Source organism: Malus sylvestris, chromosome 6 (assembly GCF_916048215.2).
Source record: "Malus sylvestris chromosome 6, drMalSylv7.2, whole genome shotgun sequence".
NCBI lineage: Eukaryota > Viridiplantae > Streptophyta > Magnoliopsida > Rosales > Rosaceae > Malus > Malus sylvestris.
Window position 1 is genome coordinate 18222054 of NC_062265.1, and position 17730 is coordinate 18239783.

Consider the following 17730-nt stretch of genomic DNA (forward strand, 5'->3'; position numbering starts at 1 on the left):
CAGTCCAAAACCCTACCCACGGGCCGTCACTCGACCTCGCCGTCACTCCACGTCGCCGTCGCTCGACCTCGCACGCCATCGTACGTTGCGCACACATTTCTAGGAAAGATTGTCGTGAAGCCATCGCTACCGATGGGGTGGGATAAAAGGAGGATCGAAGTGGGTGAAACACCACTTTATCATAAGTAACCTACCTTTTTCGATTTTTCAATTTTGAATTTTAGGGATTAGGGATCTATGAGTTCCATTGGTTTTAATCGTGGTCCTTGTGGTTTTGCTTTCAATTTTTCAATTGTTTGTCTTCAATCGTGGTCCCCATTGGTTTTGTTTCCACCTTTTTTTCTATGGTTTCAGGAAAAAAGGTGGAACTGTATTCATGGTCCCCATGGTTTTGTTTTCACCTTTTTTCCTCATGGTCCTACTAGTGTTTTCACATTTTTCCCCGTGTGCCTCCAGGATTTTATGTTGTTTTCACCTTTCTCCTTGACTTTGCAGGCATGCCCGAATTATTTAGCCTTAAAATTAACCACGGTGGGAAGTGGTTTGAAAGTGCATATACGGGAGGGTTTGAGGCTTGGTTTGATTACGTAGACAAAGACTTCATGTCTTTTTTCGAGATTGATGAAATGGTTAAGGAGTTAGGATATGATGGGTTTATGTTGTATCACTATAAGATTCCTGGGATGTCTTATTGTGAAGGATTAAGGCTTATTGAACGGGACCAAGATGTGGGTGAAATGTGCAAGTATGTTCAAGGGGTTAGGGAAATAGAAATGTACCTAGAACATCTAAGTCTGAAAAAAGCTACGTTGAAACATAAGCTTTTGATGAATCTAGATAAGAGTGCCATATTAAAAAAATGTGTCATTATAGAAGATATTGAGGAATCGAGGGTGGCAATTTCGATTACAAAGGGAAGTGGATCAAAACTGAAGAAGGGTAGAGCAAAAAGGGGTGTGGATGACTTAGAAAAACGGCTATGTCTTTTGAATGACATAGCCTACAATGGTGATGATGAACATGAGGCTGAAGCAACTGAGGGAGGACAAGGAAGTGGAGATGAGGCTGAAGATGGTCCGCTCAATGCTAATGATGAAGGTGATGAAACTGAAGAAGGTCACGAAGCTGAAGAAGTTAATGAAGGGACCGAAGTAGAAGCTAATGAAGGTAAAATTTTTGAAACATTTTTTTTTCAATTTTAATTTCAGTATTCAATTATTTTTGCAAAGTTTAGGTTTTTAACAAATATGCATTGTTTGTGGTAGTTAATGCAGAGGATGACAATATAGATAGTGAGTTTGTGGACAGTGACTACAGTTTGGAAGATGATGATCGTCGTGTAGTAGATGATACGGCTGTAGAAAGTGTCGTTGGAGATGTTGAAAGGGGTGAAGGGGTTGCTGAAAGGGGTGAAGGGGTTGGGAACCAACATCCAGAAGACGTTATTGATGCAAGGGATGTAGAAGACGTTCCCCTTGATGATGAGAGATAAGACTCAGATGGCCTGCACAGTGTTGACGATTCAGGTTCAGAATGTGATGAGAAGGGATGTTCTAAAGTTTGAAAAGGGATTAAAGTTCAGAGATGTTGCACAGTTGAGAGAGGTAGTGTGGTCTCACTCCATTAAGCACGGTGCACCTTTTATTAAGCTAAAAAGGAATGAGAAATGGAAGATTAGTGCAAGGTGTGAGAAAAACTGTCCATGGAGATTGTATGCTTCCAGGATGTACAATGAAGATTCAATCCAAGTGAAAACCTATGTTGGGAAACATGAATGTCCGAGAATTTGGAGGGAAAATCCTAACTGCAAAGTGGCATGGTTTGTGAAGAGGTATGTGGACAAGTTCAGACTCAACCCAAGCATGCCCATCACTACATTTATGGAAACAATGAAAGAGGAAAGAATGGTTGAGATCCACATCAAGACAACTTACAGAGTAGGAGCACAGTGTTTGAAAATCCTTGAGGGGAGTAACTTGGATCAGTACACAAAGTTGTGGGAGTACTGTGATGAGCTTAGGAGGACAAACCCGGGTAGTACAGTTCAGATAAAGGTGTTGCCCTATGATGATGTTCATGTGATATTTTAGAGGATTTATATTTGTTTGGGGGCTTGCAAAATTTAAGAATGGATGTAGGCAGCTTGTAGGGTTGGATGGTTGTCACTTGAAGGAAGTGTTCAAGGGCCAGTTACTGTCTACATTGGGAATGGATGCAAATAACCAAACTTGGGTTATTGCATATGCTATAGTAGAGCTCAAGAACAAGGACAGTTGGGTTTGGTTTTTGGAACTGCTAGCTGCTGACTTGGGAATTGTGAACCAGTGTGCTTGGACTTTCATTTTTGACAAACAAAAGGGTTTAATACCAGCTTTTGAGAAGGTGTTGCCTAATTGTAATCATCAATTCTATGTTAAGCACTTATACACTAACTACAAGGCAGATGGGTTTAATGGGAAACGATTAAAAGATGCCTTGTGGAATGCTGCCAAGGCAACAACCATCGCTAATTTTAGGGAGAGTATGGCTAAGGTGAATAGGCTAAATGAAAAGGCTTATAAATGGTTGGAGAAGAGACCAGCCTTGCATTGGAGTAGGTCACACTTTGAGACACACACTCAGTGTGACATTCTGTTAAACAACCTCTGTGAGAGCTTCAATTCTTTTATTCTAAGGTCTAGGGACAAGCCTATTATTACCATGCTGGAAACTATAAGATTTTTATTGATGAAGAGGATATGGTTGAGAAGAGATGCAATGAGGAAGGATAAAGAAGCTATCTGCCCAAAAATCCAGAAAAAGTTGGAGGAGTACAAACTGAAAAGCTCACACACTGTAGCTACATGGTCTGGAGGAGAAAAATTTGAAGTGGATGAAGGCAGAGGCAATGTATTTGTGGTGCATTTGAATGGGTGCACTTGCTCATGCAGAAGATGGGATTTGACAGGCTTTCCTTGCATACATGGTTGCTCGGCCATCTATTATGCAAGGAGACAGCTTGAGGAATTTGTTTCCTCTTGGTACAAGAAGGAGAAGTACTTTGAAGCTTACGAAAACTTGATTCAACCCGTCAAAGGCATGAAATATTGGGAGCCATCTGAAAACAAATGCATTATTCCTCCAACTTTTAAAAGGCAGTCGGGGAGACCAAAAAATAGGAGACATAGGGAGAGTGATGAAAATGAATTCAAGTTAAGCAAGAGAGGGCAAAAAAGTGTGAAATGTAATGTTTGCAAGGCCTCGGGACACAACAAGGCCAAATGCCTTACCAATCATCCTCCTCTAGCTGCTAGAAAAGGAAGAAAAAGCAAGAAAAATGAGGTATAATTTTGATATTTTTTGTTGATTTTTCATTTCTTAAGTGAATTTGTTATTTGTGAAGTGTACTATCTATCAGTGCTAATGCTATATGGGTTCATTACTTAGGCCTCAACATCTAAGGCATCACAACCCTCTCAGTCATCTCAGCCATGCACTCAGGAAGCTCCACAACCTTCATCTCAGCCAACTCAAGCCTCTCAAACCACTTCAAAGTCTACTGCAAGAGGTCAGAAAAGGAGGAGGAATGTTCCATGATGCTGCTTTAATGCTTTAGGTTGTTTAAGGGTTCATTTTGTTATAGTTGAATATGCCCTTAGTTTTTTTGGAAACAACTTTTCGATTGATCTTTAGCATTTTGGATAGAGTTCAATTAGTTGTTAAGTTGACCCATTAGTGTTTTGGACAGATCTTTAGTGTTTTTGGAAGAACACCTTGACCCATTAGTGTGAATTGGATGGTGTATATCAAACTTTGTTGTGAATTGAAAGTTGTTGAGAATTCAACTTTGTTGGTAGTTTAAATGATGAATTTGCATATTTAGAATTCAAAGTTTGTTTGGAATTGAATTTGCAGATTTGGAATAGAAAGTTGTGGTATTTTTCCTAGGAAGCTTGATTTTTTTTTTTCAAAAAATTTTGGCGGGAAAAAAGTGTAAGGTGCATGGTTGTGGGAAAATAAATTTTGGTGGGAATTTTTTTTTTTCACTGAAACCCCTCTTTTTAAAAAAAAAAAAAACACATGGACACATGTGGCGCCCAGTCATTGGCCACATGGGCGCCACATCACAGTTAACTGGAGACTTAACAGTTTGACTAACGGATGTATGAGACTGTTCCAAAATTTACACTTTAGGTATGACTCTGAGACGAAAAAAACTTAACGTACTAAATGTTGAAAAACCACGAAACTTGAGGGTAGTAAACAGTCTTGTACCCTATATATTTTATGGGTAAGCTAGAAAAATCATATTTTAAAATTATATTTTGTAAACTACATGATCTGTCAATAAAGTAAAATACTGTGTTGATGCACAAAATCAGTGTGGACTTTGGTACAACAAAAAGTGTCAAGTTTGTGACATTCGCTAGATTGCTCCGGTCACTAGTGTGGATAAATATGTAAATGGATAGAGACAGGGAAGCAAACACAATATGTACGTGGTTCATCCAGATTGGCTACGTCCACGGAGTAGAGGAGTTCTCATTAATTGTGAAGGGTTTACACAAGTACATAGGTTCAAGCTCTCCTTTAGTGAGTATTAGTGAATGATTTAGTACAAATGACATTAGGAAATATTGTGAGAGAATGATCTCTATTTATAGAAGAGAGTTTCTAGTTTCATTCTGATATTGACACATGTCGTGTTATGATTGGCTTCTGATGTTGACACGTGTCGTACTATGATTGGCTTCTAATGTCGATACGTGTCGCGTTGTGATTGGCCTCCTGGTTGGAGGGAAACTCTTCTGGGTCCTTGACGGTATAACGTTGACCGGTGCTCAGTAGTTTGGGAATTGGTCAAGTATGGTACAAGCATACTGTAATTTAAATAATTTAAACAACAAAAACCAACCATTAACAATCACATTATGAAATTTATAAAATATGATTTAAAAAGAAGGTCATTCTAGCATTACTCATATTCTATAACTAAGAACGATTCGTCGCTGCTACTTTTCAACAAACCCTAGCTTTTGTTGCTTGCATGGAAATGGAAATTGGCTTATTATACAAAATAGTCTCTTAGATTTGCATAATCAATATAAATGGTCTCTAAGATTGAAAATCAATAGAAATGATCCCTAAGATTGTCCACCATCCATGATTTTGATCATTCCGTTAAAAACTCTTTAAGCAACTTTCAAAGCTTTGTAACTCAATCGTTTTTTAACCAAATTCAACATATAATATATCAAAATGAAGATAGAAGAGTGTAGAATAATATTATACCTATTTGGAAGCCCAATTGTTGCCGGAGATGGCCTGAAAGGTGACTAGTCCGTCGGAAAACAGAAAAACTTGTCGGAAACTGAGTAAACTTTAAATGTTCATAACTTCTTCAATACTCAACAAAATCGAGTGATTCAAAAACAAAAATCATACTTCTTGACAAGACAAAGAGAATGGTACCTTTTTTGAAGGCTAACTCGCCGTGGTTTGGTTGGAAAACGGCTCGAAAGTGGCTAACCATTTTCGAGTTAGCCACTTTCGAGCAGTTTTCCGGCCAAACCACCCCTAGTTAGCAGTCAAGAAAGATGTCATTCTCTTCATCTCATCAAGAAGTATGATTTTTGTTTTTGAATCACTCGATTTCGTTAAGTATTGAAGAAGTTATGAACGTTTAAAGTTTACCCAATTTTCGGCGAGTTTTTCAATTTTCCCGCGGACCAGTCACCTTTCAAGCTATCAATCTCAGGACCATTTCTATTAATTTTCAATCTCAGTGACCATTTCTATTGATCATGCAAATCTCATAAACTATTTTGTATAATAAGCCATGGAAATTTAAGCCTAGGGTTTCTTTCCACCTAAGCTAAAGGTTTGTAGGACTTTTTTTTACCTATAAAAATTGACAATTGTCTGCACGAGTGAACAACTAGAAAAGTAATTAACAACGCACTGGGGTTTGAAGGTTTAAATTAAAAGATTCGCCCTTTAATCTTTCAACCCCACTTTATCTAAAAAATACTCCATAAGAATGAAAAATCTAAATTCTTGAATTAGATCACTTATTTCCATGACGATATAACCACTTTATTTTCAGTAAAATTTGGTTTTCAGACGTAAATCAAGGTTTTAATTTGTTTTAATCAAAACGTAGCTACGTTGATCATTTGTTCTAATTCAATAATGCATTGTCATGTTTAACAAAGCAACAATATTTTTACTAAGGCCTTGTTTGACATCTGCTGACACACCCCGACCCGGAATGTCCACTTAGACTCCACATTGAGTTGTGCTGGCCGACACCTGAAGGGTGACGAAGCCATAAGGTGTAGTGATGTGGAAGGTATGGGTAAATTTAAACCTAAAGTGCCTAATCAAGAGGGTGTGCGGGTGAGCGGGTTTGAACCCTATTCACACATGATGTCAGAGTAGAAGACAGTATAGTAATAAGTTGAGGGTTACACCATTGAAGGTAACCATCTCCTGAGATTTGCCAGAATCCTCGTATACGTGTAAACACCGCTACTAAACCTGGAGGGGCGAAAAACAATTTGAGTGGGTCAATAAAACAATACTTATATGAAAACCTTTATTTTTTAATATACTAACCCCTCACCGTAAAACAAGTATAGTTTCCTCAAAACATACTACGTAAGTATGTAATCAAATATAACCGCAATATAACCAGAAATATGCCAAGTCATAATATATCAAATGCCAAAGTAATATAATTATGTGATAATCAATTATAAGCAGGTTGCTCATCATCTAAGCTAACACACAAGTTCGAACAAATGGTTTCTGACATGAACAGGACTGGGTGTAATCAATATGCTCTAGTACTACGATCACGTGAAGACTGGTGCAAAAGCACATCACATACAAGTCGGATCGCCTAATGCAATCTACCCGACAAGACTGGCACCTAAACTTGGATCCAAGGTGAGCGAACGGTGCGAATGTGAACATACATGTGAAGGACTGGCCCTAGCCCTGGGGCGAGTACTAACACCGGGTGTAGCAAGATGAGCATGTACACAAGTATGAATGTCATGACAATAATATCTCAACCATATAGCAGCATTTATCACATTTCATATCACAATATCGAATACTTGGCAATATATGCGTAAAAGTGAAGTAAATACGCATTTATGGAAACTATAATATGTATAGGTAAAAAAAAAAAAAAAAATTGCTCACTCACAGATACTTCGCCGCTGACGAGCCACGCAATCTAGCGAAGATGGAAATGCCTCTAATAATTGCCCCTAAGCACATAAAGGTACAATTAATAAAACTATACTATAACAATTGAATTTGAAAAAACGGACGTCAAAAATGAATTCAAAACGTCGAATTACCCTAAGAAGGGTACTGCTTAAATTTCCGAAAAGTCAACAAAAGTCAACATGATGAATATTCCTTGAAAGACAAAATATTCTCTGACGGATGGAAAATTCCCTAACGGAATATTTCATCTAGGTTAAGGGTTATTAGGTTGGGTTAGATTAATAGGTTGGACTTAAGGATTCTAGGCCTAAAGGCCTAAACTAAAAGGGTTTAAGATTTAAAATGCTTGAGCTTAGAGCCAAAAGAAAATGGCCAAAGGCCTTTAATTAACCAAATAATAATAAAAAAATAATAAAAGGTTAAGTTGGGCTGCCCAGGGTTTTGGGCTTGGCAGGAACGGCCCGAAGGGCCTGGGTTTGGGTTGCTACTCGCCGGAGTTAAACGGAAGAGAAGGCCGGATTCGGCCAGAAAACTAAATAACCTTTAAACGTTAATAACTTCCTTGTTACGCAACGAAATCGAGTGAAACAAAAACAAAAGTTGTAGTTCTCGAGGAGACGAAGAGAATGGTACCTTGCACGACGTCTAACTCTCCATGGTTTGGCCGTAAAATGCCTCGAAAGCCGTCGGACTCGCCAGAACTGGGTAAGATTCAAATGAGTATAACTTCTTCAATACTCAACGAAATTGGATGAAACAAAAAGGAAAGTCATAGTACTCAGCGAGACGAAGAGATTGATACCTTGCATGCCGGCCAACTCGCCGTGGTTTGGCCGGAAATTGGCTCGAAAGGCACGGGTTAGACTTGAACTTCTCGAAACCGAGTTGTTCACGTCAAAGCTTCCTCAAACCTTGACTAGAGACCCTAGGGAGTTGCGTAGAGGCTTTCCCAAGTCCTAAAACATCGTGACTCGGTTGAAAACACGTCGAACTCAACTCGTCTGAGTTCGGACCTTCCGAGTTAGCGAGTCAAAACTCGTCCATTCTTGGTTTGGTTGGTTTGGTTGTGTTCGTGAGGATGAGAGGAGTAAAATGGGGTTAGTTTCAAGCTCGAACTATGAGCTTTGATGTTCATTCATGGCGCTGCAGAGGAAGAGAGAATACGGGAGAGAAAGAGAGAGAACCTTTTCTGATAGAGGGGGACAGAAAATAAAGAAGAGATGGGATAGGTGAGAGTGAAATAATGAAGAGAGGTGCACAGGATGAGATAAAAAGGAATCCAATGGATAGGTTTTTAGATTTCCTACAGTAAAAGGAAATCAAAATCTATTCAAAGTAGATATTTTTACACTTTAAAATCTACGTCTACTCGTACTAGCATGTACAATTTAAATACGATAGCGAGAAATAAAAAGGAAAGCAATAAGAATAAGTCCACGTCTCTTGCCAATAAGGATATAATCGTCAATACACATACTCGGGGAGAAATTACATAGGAAAATTAGGGATGGGTCGTCACATCTGCGACTAGATTGGAATCATTAGTTATTATATTCAAGGTATGTGGCAACAAGAAAATGAAAAAGTTCTGTACAACTTTGAAGGTAGAAGAATGATTAATTACTAAGGAAATTCATCCGTTCCAATTCTCTCCAAAATATTAGGATTAGAAGGATCACTTTCATTCATATCTAATCCATTACACACCAATCCTGAAACCTAAGGGAGGAGGATTTTGGATTTAACCACAAAATGTGAAGCCATAATAATTAAGTATTCTCAAGGTTCTAAAAGAAGTTAGACGCTAGTCGAGCAGCATGATGTGGCCTAACACCTAGGCGGGCTAAGCGGATTTTGATAAATTTATATATATCGTATTACCAAATGTCTGCTTGTACTTCAAAAAATACATAATTTCATTGGGATTTATAAACTGTAAAGTAGAATAACATAGATTATATAATATTAGAAGATAATAAAAACATGGGAATAAGCATATAATGCGTGTTCACTAAATATTTAATAAGTATCTTACAATTTATTGAAAAAATAAAACAAACTACAAAATGAAAATTATCCATTACATGTCTAAGTGAGAATTACGACCTAAGCAGGTGCCTAGACGATTTGGACGAGCGCCTAGGCGGTCTATCCGGGCACTTAGGTAGGTCGAGGCGCCTTTTTTTTATTTTCAAACATTTAGAGATTAATCGGGACGGTGACCAGCCGCCTAACTCCTATGTGGGGGCCTAGACGGCGCTAGAAGAAGATTTTTAGAACAGTGAGCATTCCACACACATGTAACACACACACCTCCACCATTTGGAGCAGGAGCTGAAACACCTTGTGTGTCTCTCTTTGATCACATAGACCTAAGAGCAGATTGTGGAATGTTACAAGCTTCTTTCCAAAAACCATCTAAATGCATCAAACTAATTTGCTTCCATCACATATTCTCATATCAAATATTAAAAAAAATTGGCACAATAATCAAACTACAGGCAAAGCAGCCGTTTTCTTTACGACCTCAAATCAACAAGCAGTAGCAGATTAAGAGTTGGATTCCCCCAATCCGGACCAAACCTACACCAGTTTCCAATGTTCTAAGAAACCAAATTCATTTTACTTGTTGTAATACTCAGAGGCTTCGCACATAAAACTTAAAGAGGATTGAAATATAAACAATAAAACTTTCACTATTGCAATCGAAACCCATCATGAAGATCCAAAATTGTAGTGGCCAAAAATGCCAATATCGATCCATACAAAAATTGTAAACCAGAAAAGACTTGGAAGTGTCAGAGCAAAACAAGAAGTAGAGTAAACAGTTAAGATGGGAGGAGGAAGAAAACTCATCGTTTTCCACCACCACCTCCGAGCTTGGCGGCCTTAGGAGCAGCAGCCTTGGGCATGTTTCCCTTGGACTGAACCTTTGACTTGGACACCAATTCAGATTTCTTCACCTTCTTCTCATCCTTGGTCTTCTTAATCCTCTCCTTAATTTCACTGCAAAATTCACACACAGACATAAATGACCAACCAGGGTCCCTGTCGAACAAAACCCAAAACTGAACTTCTTGTCCTAATCAATTGGTTCAATTTTTAACAAATACACATAAATATTAAGGAGCAACAGGGCATGTTGAACAAAACAAATGATTGACCAACTTAAGAGTGTTTGGGAATGCTTCAGTGAGGCTAACAGCGCTTCTAGATGCCAAAAAGACCTCTTAACAGTATTTGGGCAGAAATAACTACAAGTGCTATTGAATTCTGAATGCGGTGTTTTTCTAGGCCTGGTATTTTAATTTAAATGTTTGTATGCTTCTAATAAAAGTTCTTCTAACAGAAGTGGTTATGAGCAGAAGTTTGCAGAATCATTTCCAAACGGCCCTATGATCAACTGATTCAATTCACAACGCATAGTTAGCATTAGTAACAAAACCCTAAACCCTAATTTTCAAAATCTTAATCAATTGATTCAATTTATAAAAAAATAAAATAAAAAACGCATTTGAATGAACAATCAAAAAGCCTGTTGCATAAAACCCAGAATCCATTTTTATCAACGTAATCAATTGATTAAATTAAACATACCGAAGAGCCGCCTCACGGGCAGCGTCACGAACTTCGGGCTTTTCAGTCCTTCGCTTCTGGATAACTTCCAATGTGGCACCAACAATGGACCTCGAATAGGGCTTCTTGGTCGAACGGCGCCTCTTCTTCACAGATTCGGCAGCAATATCCTAAACAGAAAATCACATCACAGACAGGTGAGCTTACAACAAAACCCTCATTCACCAATCAAACAAATGAACGATTCAAACCAAACCACAGCGTTTAATGGAAGTTAGGGTTCTACCTTCTTGTGTTGCTTCCGGTACATGGCGGTCCAGGTGAGCTTTGAAGGCTTGAGGCGGTTGTGGAAGTACCTCTTGCATTTGGAATTGGCGAAGAGGAAGACCTGGGAATCGGAGCGGATGAATCGGATTCCCTTTCCCGGGTAAATCTTGTCGCCGCTGAAACGGCAGAGTTCCGTCTTCAGAACCATGGCTGCGCCTCCGCTGCTGCTGTGCTGAAGTCTGCCGCCGCCGCCGCTGCTCGCTCTCCTCTGCTAAATCTTCGACCTGTCGAAACCCTAGAACCCTAATGCTTCCCAATTTAACTTCCAACCGCCAAAGGCGCTCGCGGTTTCCCCCGCTGAATACGATGTCGTTCAACTGTTTGGGCTGTTTTGTAACGGGTTGAGCCCAGCCTTTCGCTTATTTCTCTGGGTCCAACGTTTTTCTTAAGACCCAGCCCAATTTACTAACTTGGATTTTCCCTGTGACTGACACTCAGCCGTCAATATTTTGTGAGTCCAACATACGTAGACGGTTCAATCACTCACGCACATGTAGACAACTGTTGTAGCATACTTATGCATATGGAGCGTAGAATTGTCATTAGCCAATATCCACTAAATTGATGAGGCGAGTAAAAGAGATGAGTTAGGTTTAGGCTACATCAAGGGTTCAACATACAAAGATGGTTCAATCACTCATGCGCATGTAGACAACTGTTCATAGCACACCTCTGCATATGGAGCGTAGAATTGTCATTAGCCAATATCCACTTAATTGGTGAGGCGAGTAAAAGAGATGAGTTAGGTTTACACTACGTTAAGGGTTCGATCTTCTCCATAAGCAAAAAATGCACTCAATTATCCGGATCACGTATTTTTCTTAGGAAAATGACTAATATGTTAAACAATTTTATAACTAACCCTCATGGGTTGTAGTTATAAGACCATAAATCTTGCACCTAATCCATTTCTCCTGACAAAACAAAACAATCTCTAAATCTAAACCACTGTACAACAAAAATATTTAGCATCAAAAAGTCGGAGGTTTTACTTGCAGTTAATACTAGTTTGGTTTTTTATGTTTCGTTCGCGGTTTTAGTAACTACAGACAGCTTAGCCAGAAGACCACATATTTGGAGGTATGAGCCAACTCCATCGATCACAGATTCTCTTGTGAGTAAATCCAGTTTCCTGCAAACTCAAACGAGTAAAAGACTTGTCAAAACACATCTTAGAAAGAATGAGAGAGAAATCGCTGCATAGCTAATGTGCATATGTACCTTCATGTGGTACTTCAACCTCTGAAATTTTGAAAACATTGGATTGTATGTAGCAATGAGTGAGGGAGAGAGACCAACGGCTAAGATGTGGTTGGGCCTGTACTTCTCCACCCACGGCATGTTGTAGGTTGACGCCATTGGCGTTGCCATTTGACACAGGCCGCCCGGAAGAAAAAAGGAAAGGTCGTCCAACAACCCTTTTTTGCCTTTCCGCTTCGAGAGGGAAAATAGTCATTCTGCTGTTTATGTGGATGGGGCTGGAGAATGTCGTGTTTCCTGTTAAGTATAGTCGATTTGGATTTCAAAGGATTTTAATTGACTATTTCTATGTGATAAATTTTAAAAGATTTTAAAAATTCTAAAATTTCATATGGATTTTAACATTTTATATGGTTTTTATTATAAATTCTGTGAATTTTTTAGGATTTTGAAAAGCATCACACCCAAAACCATGGGATTATTTTTAATGAAATCATGTAGTTGGGATTAACCTCTCCAACACTGTATAATTGAAACCCTAATGTTTTTTATCCATGGCCACATTGCAGGCCTTAATACCGGAATCCAAACCCACCTTCACCGCGAACCCATGTCCTTGCTCCCTAACCTCAGCATTGCCCAGCCGAGCACACACACACTTATCCAGATAATAAAAATAAAGAAAATAAAAATGTGATTGTGATCAATCCATTACAATCGGACGCGGAACAGAAGACATGATGCAAATCGCAAGTGCAAAGGCAGAGAGAGGATATTATGATTAGTTATAATGTCAACAAGTAACAAACTGTAGCTCGATGATCTAGAGGTGGAGTATCGTTCTCTTGCTCACACAGTCACACTGTTAATGAGATCACTTGGATATGCAAATTATTTGGTGCTCTTGGTTTCAAGTTGCCTATCTTTCCTAAGATTTGTCCATTGCTTTCACTTCCAACCAAATATGTGGAGATAAATTATCACTATATGAGAGAGCTCGTTCTTGCCAAACTTCTCATTGTGCAATTTGTCTGCAATTAGGATTGTTTGTACCATATTTGACCAATCCCGAAACTATTGAGCACCGGTCAATGTTATACTGTCAAGGACCCAGAAGAGTTTCCCTCCAACCAGAAGGCCAATCAAAGCTCGACACATGTCGACATCAGAAGCCAATCATAGCGCGACACGTGTCAACATCAGAAGCCAATCACAACACGACACGTGTCAATGTCAGAATGAAACTAGAAACTCTCTTCTATAAATAGAGATCATTCTCTCACAATATTTCCTAATGTCATTTGTACTAAATCATTCACTAGTACTCACTAAAGGAGAGTTTGAACCTATGTACTTGTGTAAACCCTTCACAATTAATGAGAACTCTTTTACTCTGTGGATGTAACCAATCTGGGCGAACCACGTAAATCTTGTGTTTGCTTCCCTATCCCTATCCATTTACATACTTATCCACACTAGTGACCGGAGCAATCTAGCGAATGTCACAAACTTAACACTTTACGTTGTACCAAAATCTTCACTGATTTTGTGCATCAACATTTGGCACCGTCTGTGGGAACGACATTTATTCCCACTCTCTTTAGCTTTGTTAAGCTGGTTTCCACCATTCGTACACTCTCTTTTGACCAGGCATCCATTTCCAACATAGGGAGCGAAGGAAGCCACAACACACAGAATGACACCCATCTTGCACCTAGTGTGAAGCAACAAAAGAAGTTTGCTCTTCAGGCTAAAGTCGATGAGCTGGAGGCTCAGAACAACAAGATAGCGATGAAGAATGAGATCCTCCAAGAGCAGTATGAGAAGGTCTTCGAGATGCTCCACGAGGCTAGATATACTAAAACACACGAGCTTGTTTGTACCATACTTGACCAATCCTGAAACTATTGAGCACCAGTCAACGTTATATTGTCAAGGACCCAGAAGAGTTTCCCTCCAACCAGGAGGCCAATCACAGCGCGACACGTGTCGACATCAGAAGCCAATCATAGTGCGACACGTGTCAACATCAGAAGCCAATCACAACACGACACGTGTCAATGTCAGAATGAAACTAGAAACTCTCTTCTATAAATAGAGATCATTCTCTTACAATATTTCCTAATGTCATTTGTATTAAATCATTCAATAGTACTCACTAAATGAGAGCTTGAACCTATGTACTTTTGTAAACCCTTCACAATTAATGAGAACTCCTCTACTCCGTGGACGTAGCCAATCTGAGTGAACCACGTACATTTTGTGTTTGCTTCCATGTCCCTATCCATTTACTTACTTATCCACACTAGTGACCGGAGCAATCTAGCGAAGGTCACAAACTTAACACTTTCTGTTGTACCAAAGTCCTCGCTGATTTTGTGCATCAACATTTGGCGCCGTCTGTGAGAACGACACTTATTCCCACTCTCTTCAGCATTGCCAAACTGGTTTCCACCATTCGTAACTCTCATTTGACTAGGCATCCCTCTCCAACATGGGGAGCGAAGGAAGCCACAACACACAGAATGACACCCCTCTTGCACCTAGTGCGAAGCAACGAAAGAAGGAAGGAAAGAGGGTTGTTCTTCAAGCTAAAGTCAATGAGCTAGAAGCTCAGAACAACAAGATAGCAATGAAGAATGAGGTCTTCCAAGATCAGTATAAGAAGCTCTTTGAGACGCTTCACGAAACTAGGCGTACTCACGCTAGGTCGTTGCCCCTATGGACATCAACCATCATCTGGGTGCCCCCCAACACGGAGGGTCACGTCCCTTCGACATGAGTATCCCTGATGAGGAGCGAGCTAATCATCAAAATATTGATCAACATGAGATTTCTTTCAACCCAGATGCTTCGACCCGAAGCAGAAGAAGTGGAAGAAGACACCTCATTGCAGAAGGGTTGGAAGGATCGAAAGCCGTTTATCGTGACTGTCGAGACTTCTTAAAGCAACGTCGAGAGAATCCCCTCCACATATGCTCGAAGATCAATGACCTAAGGGTTTCTGAAAGACTCGGTCTCCTCCCACGACCCAGGCCAGCTGCCAAACTAGGGAAGGAATGATAGGTCCTAGAGGAACATGAAGGTACACGGGACTCTGAGGTATTCCGACAGACTTGCCTTAAAAGTCAATACGGCGAGTCCAAGAAAAAACCACACGCCTTTGCTCAAACTTTCCTACTTCCATGAGGCGATGAAGACTTACGAAAGAAAATTCCAGTGGTACATGACTCCACTCAAGACCTCCTTGTCCTACAGCTCCTTGGGGAAGTAAACAAGTTGAAGGCCGAACGTCAGGCCAAGATACTTGACTGGAACCAACCCAGGCCTGGCCCTCTCACAAGAAGGATCCTCGACACCCCCTTCAAGTAAAGACAAAACAAAAGTTTGGTTTACAACTCTAAACTGGAAGGGAGGACCCAATTGAACACCTTAACCTCTTTGAGTCCACCATGGCATATCGATGCACACCGACGAAGAGCGAAGTCTTCTCTTCCCCTCCACCCTCTCTGGTGGAGCTCTAAACTGGTATTGCCGTCTTCCACATGAGACAGTAGACTCATTTGAGGAACTGAGGAAACTGTTTGTCTTTCAACACATCTTTCAGACCGATCGCTTGCATTCTGCAGATGACTTGTACACTATTCGCTAGAAGCCAGACGTGTCACTACAAGAGTATGCCGGTCGCTTCAGCCATGACTATTCTCGTTGCACTGAGGTAGATGACAAGACCGCTCTCAGGGCCTTCACGGCAGGCCTACGTGATTGTTTCTTCAAGTACATGATTAATGCCAACACCTGGAAGACTTACTCTGATGTGATGGCACAGGCTTACAACCACGCCTCCGCCGAAGCAAGGACATACCAAAGGAACCCTCATATGGTTAACCCCAATCAACAAGTGGGAAGTGGAAGTCAAGTTCTACCAAGTGAGGAGATATTGGCCATTCAAACACCCATTGCATTATCTCCTGCCTCATTTAGCTACTCACTAAGCCACCAAACGTATCTGTCTCTTGGTAAGAGGAAGGATTTTTACTCTCAGCAAGCCCATTACTACAAGAGGGATAAAAGTTGGTGTCAAGACAACTAGGGGTGAACGTATCGTCGACTATTATGACTATAGGGCCAAACCTCACTCTTTCAAAGTGAGGGACTAGGTACTGAAGGAAATGCTATTATAAGAAGGCATACACATTACAAATGTTTTGACTCTCAACAGCTTGAGATCTTTTATCACACAAGCCATTCGAAAAATATTTAAAGAAGAGGGAATTCAGACAACTTCTTCTGAGTCTTTTGCGTTCCTAGCACTGGAACACTTGGTTTACGCTGACCTACCCTTATACCCCAACTCAAAGCTTCAACATGCGTACTTTGACACAAAGTATGTGATACTAAGTGTTACAACCAACATGGTTCACATATCAAAAGCATGGATCCCCTCATGCATAGCAAAACATTCATAAACATCACTCATATCAATCAACATAAACATCATACATTCCAACACATTCATACATAAACATCATACATTCCAACACATCCATACATAAGCCAACTGTGCTTCGAAAGGGTTCAACATACTTTGTGTCTTCGACACTTGCTACAATGTGCCTCGACACATTGCCCTTATTCTCACCAACCAGGTGATGAAATGTGAAGAACGAACTCATCTTCATGCCACCAACCAGGTGATGAAATGTACAACCCGTACTCTAATATCATTTGTCAACTTGCCACTCATGGCACCAACCAGGTGAAGAAGGAACTCATCTTCATTCCACCAACCATGTGATGAAATGTACAACCCGTATTTTCCTTCATGCCATCAACCAGGTGTTGAAATGTACAACCCATACTCTAATATAATTTGGCAACTTGCCAATCATGCCACCAACCAGGTGAAGAAGAAACTCATCTTCGTGCCACAAACCAGGTGATGAAATGTACAACCCGTACTCTCTTTCATGCCAACAACCAGGTGATAAAATGTACAACCCGTACTCTAATATCATTTGGCAACTTGCCACTCATACCACCAACCAGGTGAAAAAGGAACTCATCTTCGTGCCACCAACCTGGTGATGAAATGTACAACCCGTACTCTCCTTCATGCCACTAACTAGATGATGAAATGTACAACCTATACTTTAATATCATTTGGCAACTTGCCACTCATGCCACTAACCAGGTGAAGAAGGAACTTATCTCCGTGCCACCAACCAGGTGATGAAATGTGATGAAAGGTGATGAAGGAACTCACATTCGTACCACCAACCAAGTGATGAAAGCAACTCACTATTCATTCCACCAACCAGAAAATAAGTGGTATAACTTGTACATGTGAACACCTAGCATTCAAAAATAATAAAAAACCCTCAAGTTCTACAACTCAACTAGGGG

At 40.1% G+C, this 17730-nt stretch overlaps 2 protein-coding genes and 1 long non-coding RNA gene across 3 annotated transcripts; 1 reads left to right on the forward strand and 2 right to left on the reverse strand.

Annotated features, from left to right (window-relative positions):
* The first annotated feature begins 2208 nt into the window (after positions 1–2208).
* Positions 2209–3576, forward strand: LOC126625488 (uncharacterized). The gene is made up of 2 exons (XM_050294570.1): positions 2209–3228; positions 3427–3576. Exons 1-2 carry the CDS (start codon positions 2209–2211, stop codon positions 3574–3576), a joined length of 1170 nt encoding a protein of 389 aa, XP_050150527.1.
* A 2514-nt stretch (positions 3577–6090) lies between these two features.
* LOC126626344 (uncharacterized) lies at positions 6091–8441 on the reverse strand. The gene is made up of 4 exons (XR_007624659.1): positions 8024–8441; positions 7855–7922; positions 7196–7259; positions 6091–6519 (listed from the first exon to the last, which is right to left on the reverse strand). It is a non-coding gene; the product is annotated as an uncharacterized LOC126626344 (long non-coding RNA).
* Positions 8442–9899: 1458 nt separating this feature from the next.
* LOC126626342 (60S ribosomal protein L24-1-like) lies at positions 9900–11394 on the reverse strand. The gene is made up of 3 exons (XM_050295648.1): positions 11084–11394; positions 10819–10967; positions 9900–10227 (listed from the first exon to the last, which is right to left on the reverse strand). Exons 1-3 carry the CDS (start codon positions 11270–11272, stop codon positions 10074–10076), a joined length of 492 nt encoding a protein of 163 aa, XP_050151605.1. The 5' UTR covers positions 11273–11394; the 3' UTR covers positions 9900–10073.
* Between the last annotated feature and the right edge of the window lie 6336 nt (positions 11395–17730).

Coding starts and splice junctions, on each gene's coding strand:
- LOC126625488 (XM_050294570.1), top strand. CDS start 2,209: ATGGATGCAAATAACCAAACTTGGGTTATTGCATATGCTATAGTAGAG. Junction 3,229..3,426: donor AAAAAAGTGTGAAATGTAAT/GTTTGCAAGGCC, acceptor TTCATTACTTAG/GCCTCAACATCTAAGGCATC.
- LOC126626342 (XM_050295648.1), bottom strand. CDS start 11,272: ATGGTTCTGAAGACGGAACTCTGCCGTTTCAGCGGCGACAAGATTTAC. Junction 10,968..11,083: donor ACCGGAAGCAACACAAGAAG/GTAGAACCCTAA, acceptor TTTTCTGTTTAG/GATATTGCTGCCGAATCTGT. Junction 10,228..10,818: donor GCCCGTGAGGCGGCTCTTCG/GTATGTTTAATT, acceptor TGAATTTTGCAG/TGAAATTAAGGAGAGGATTA.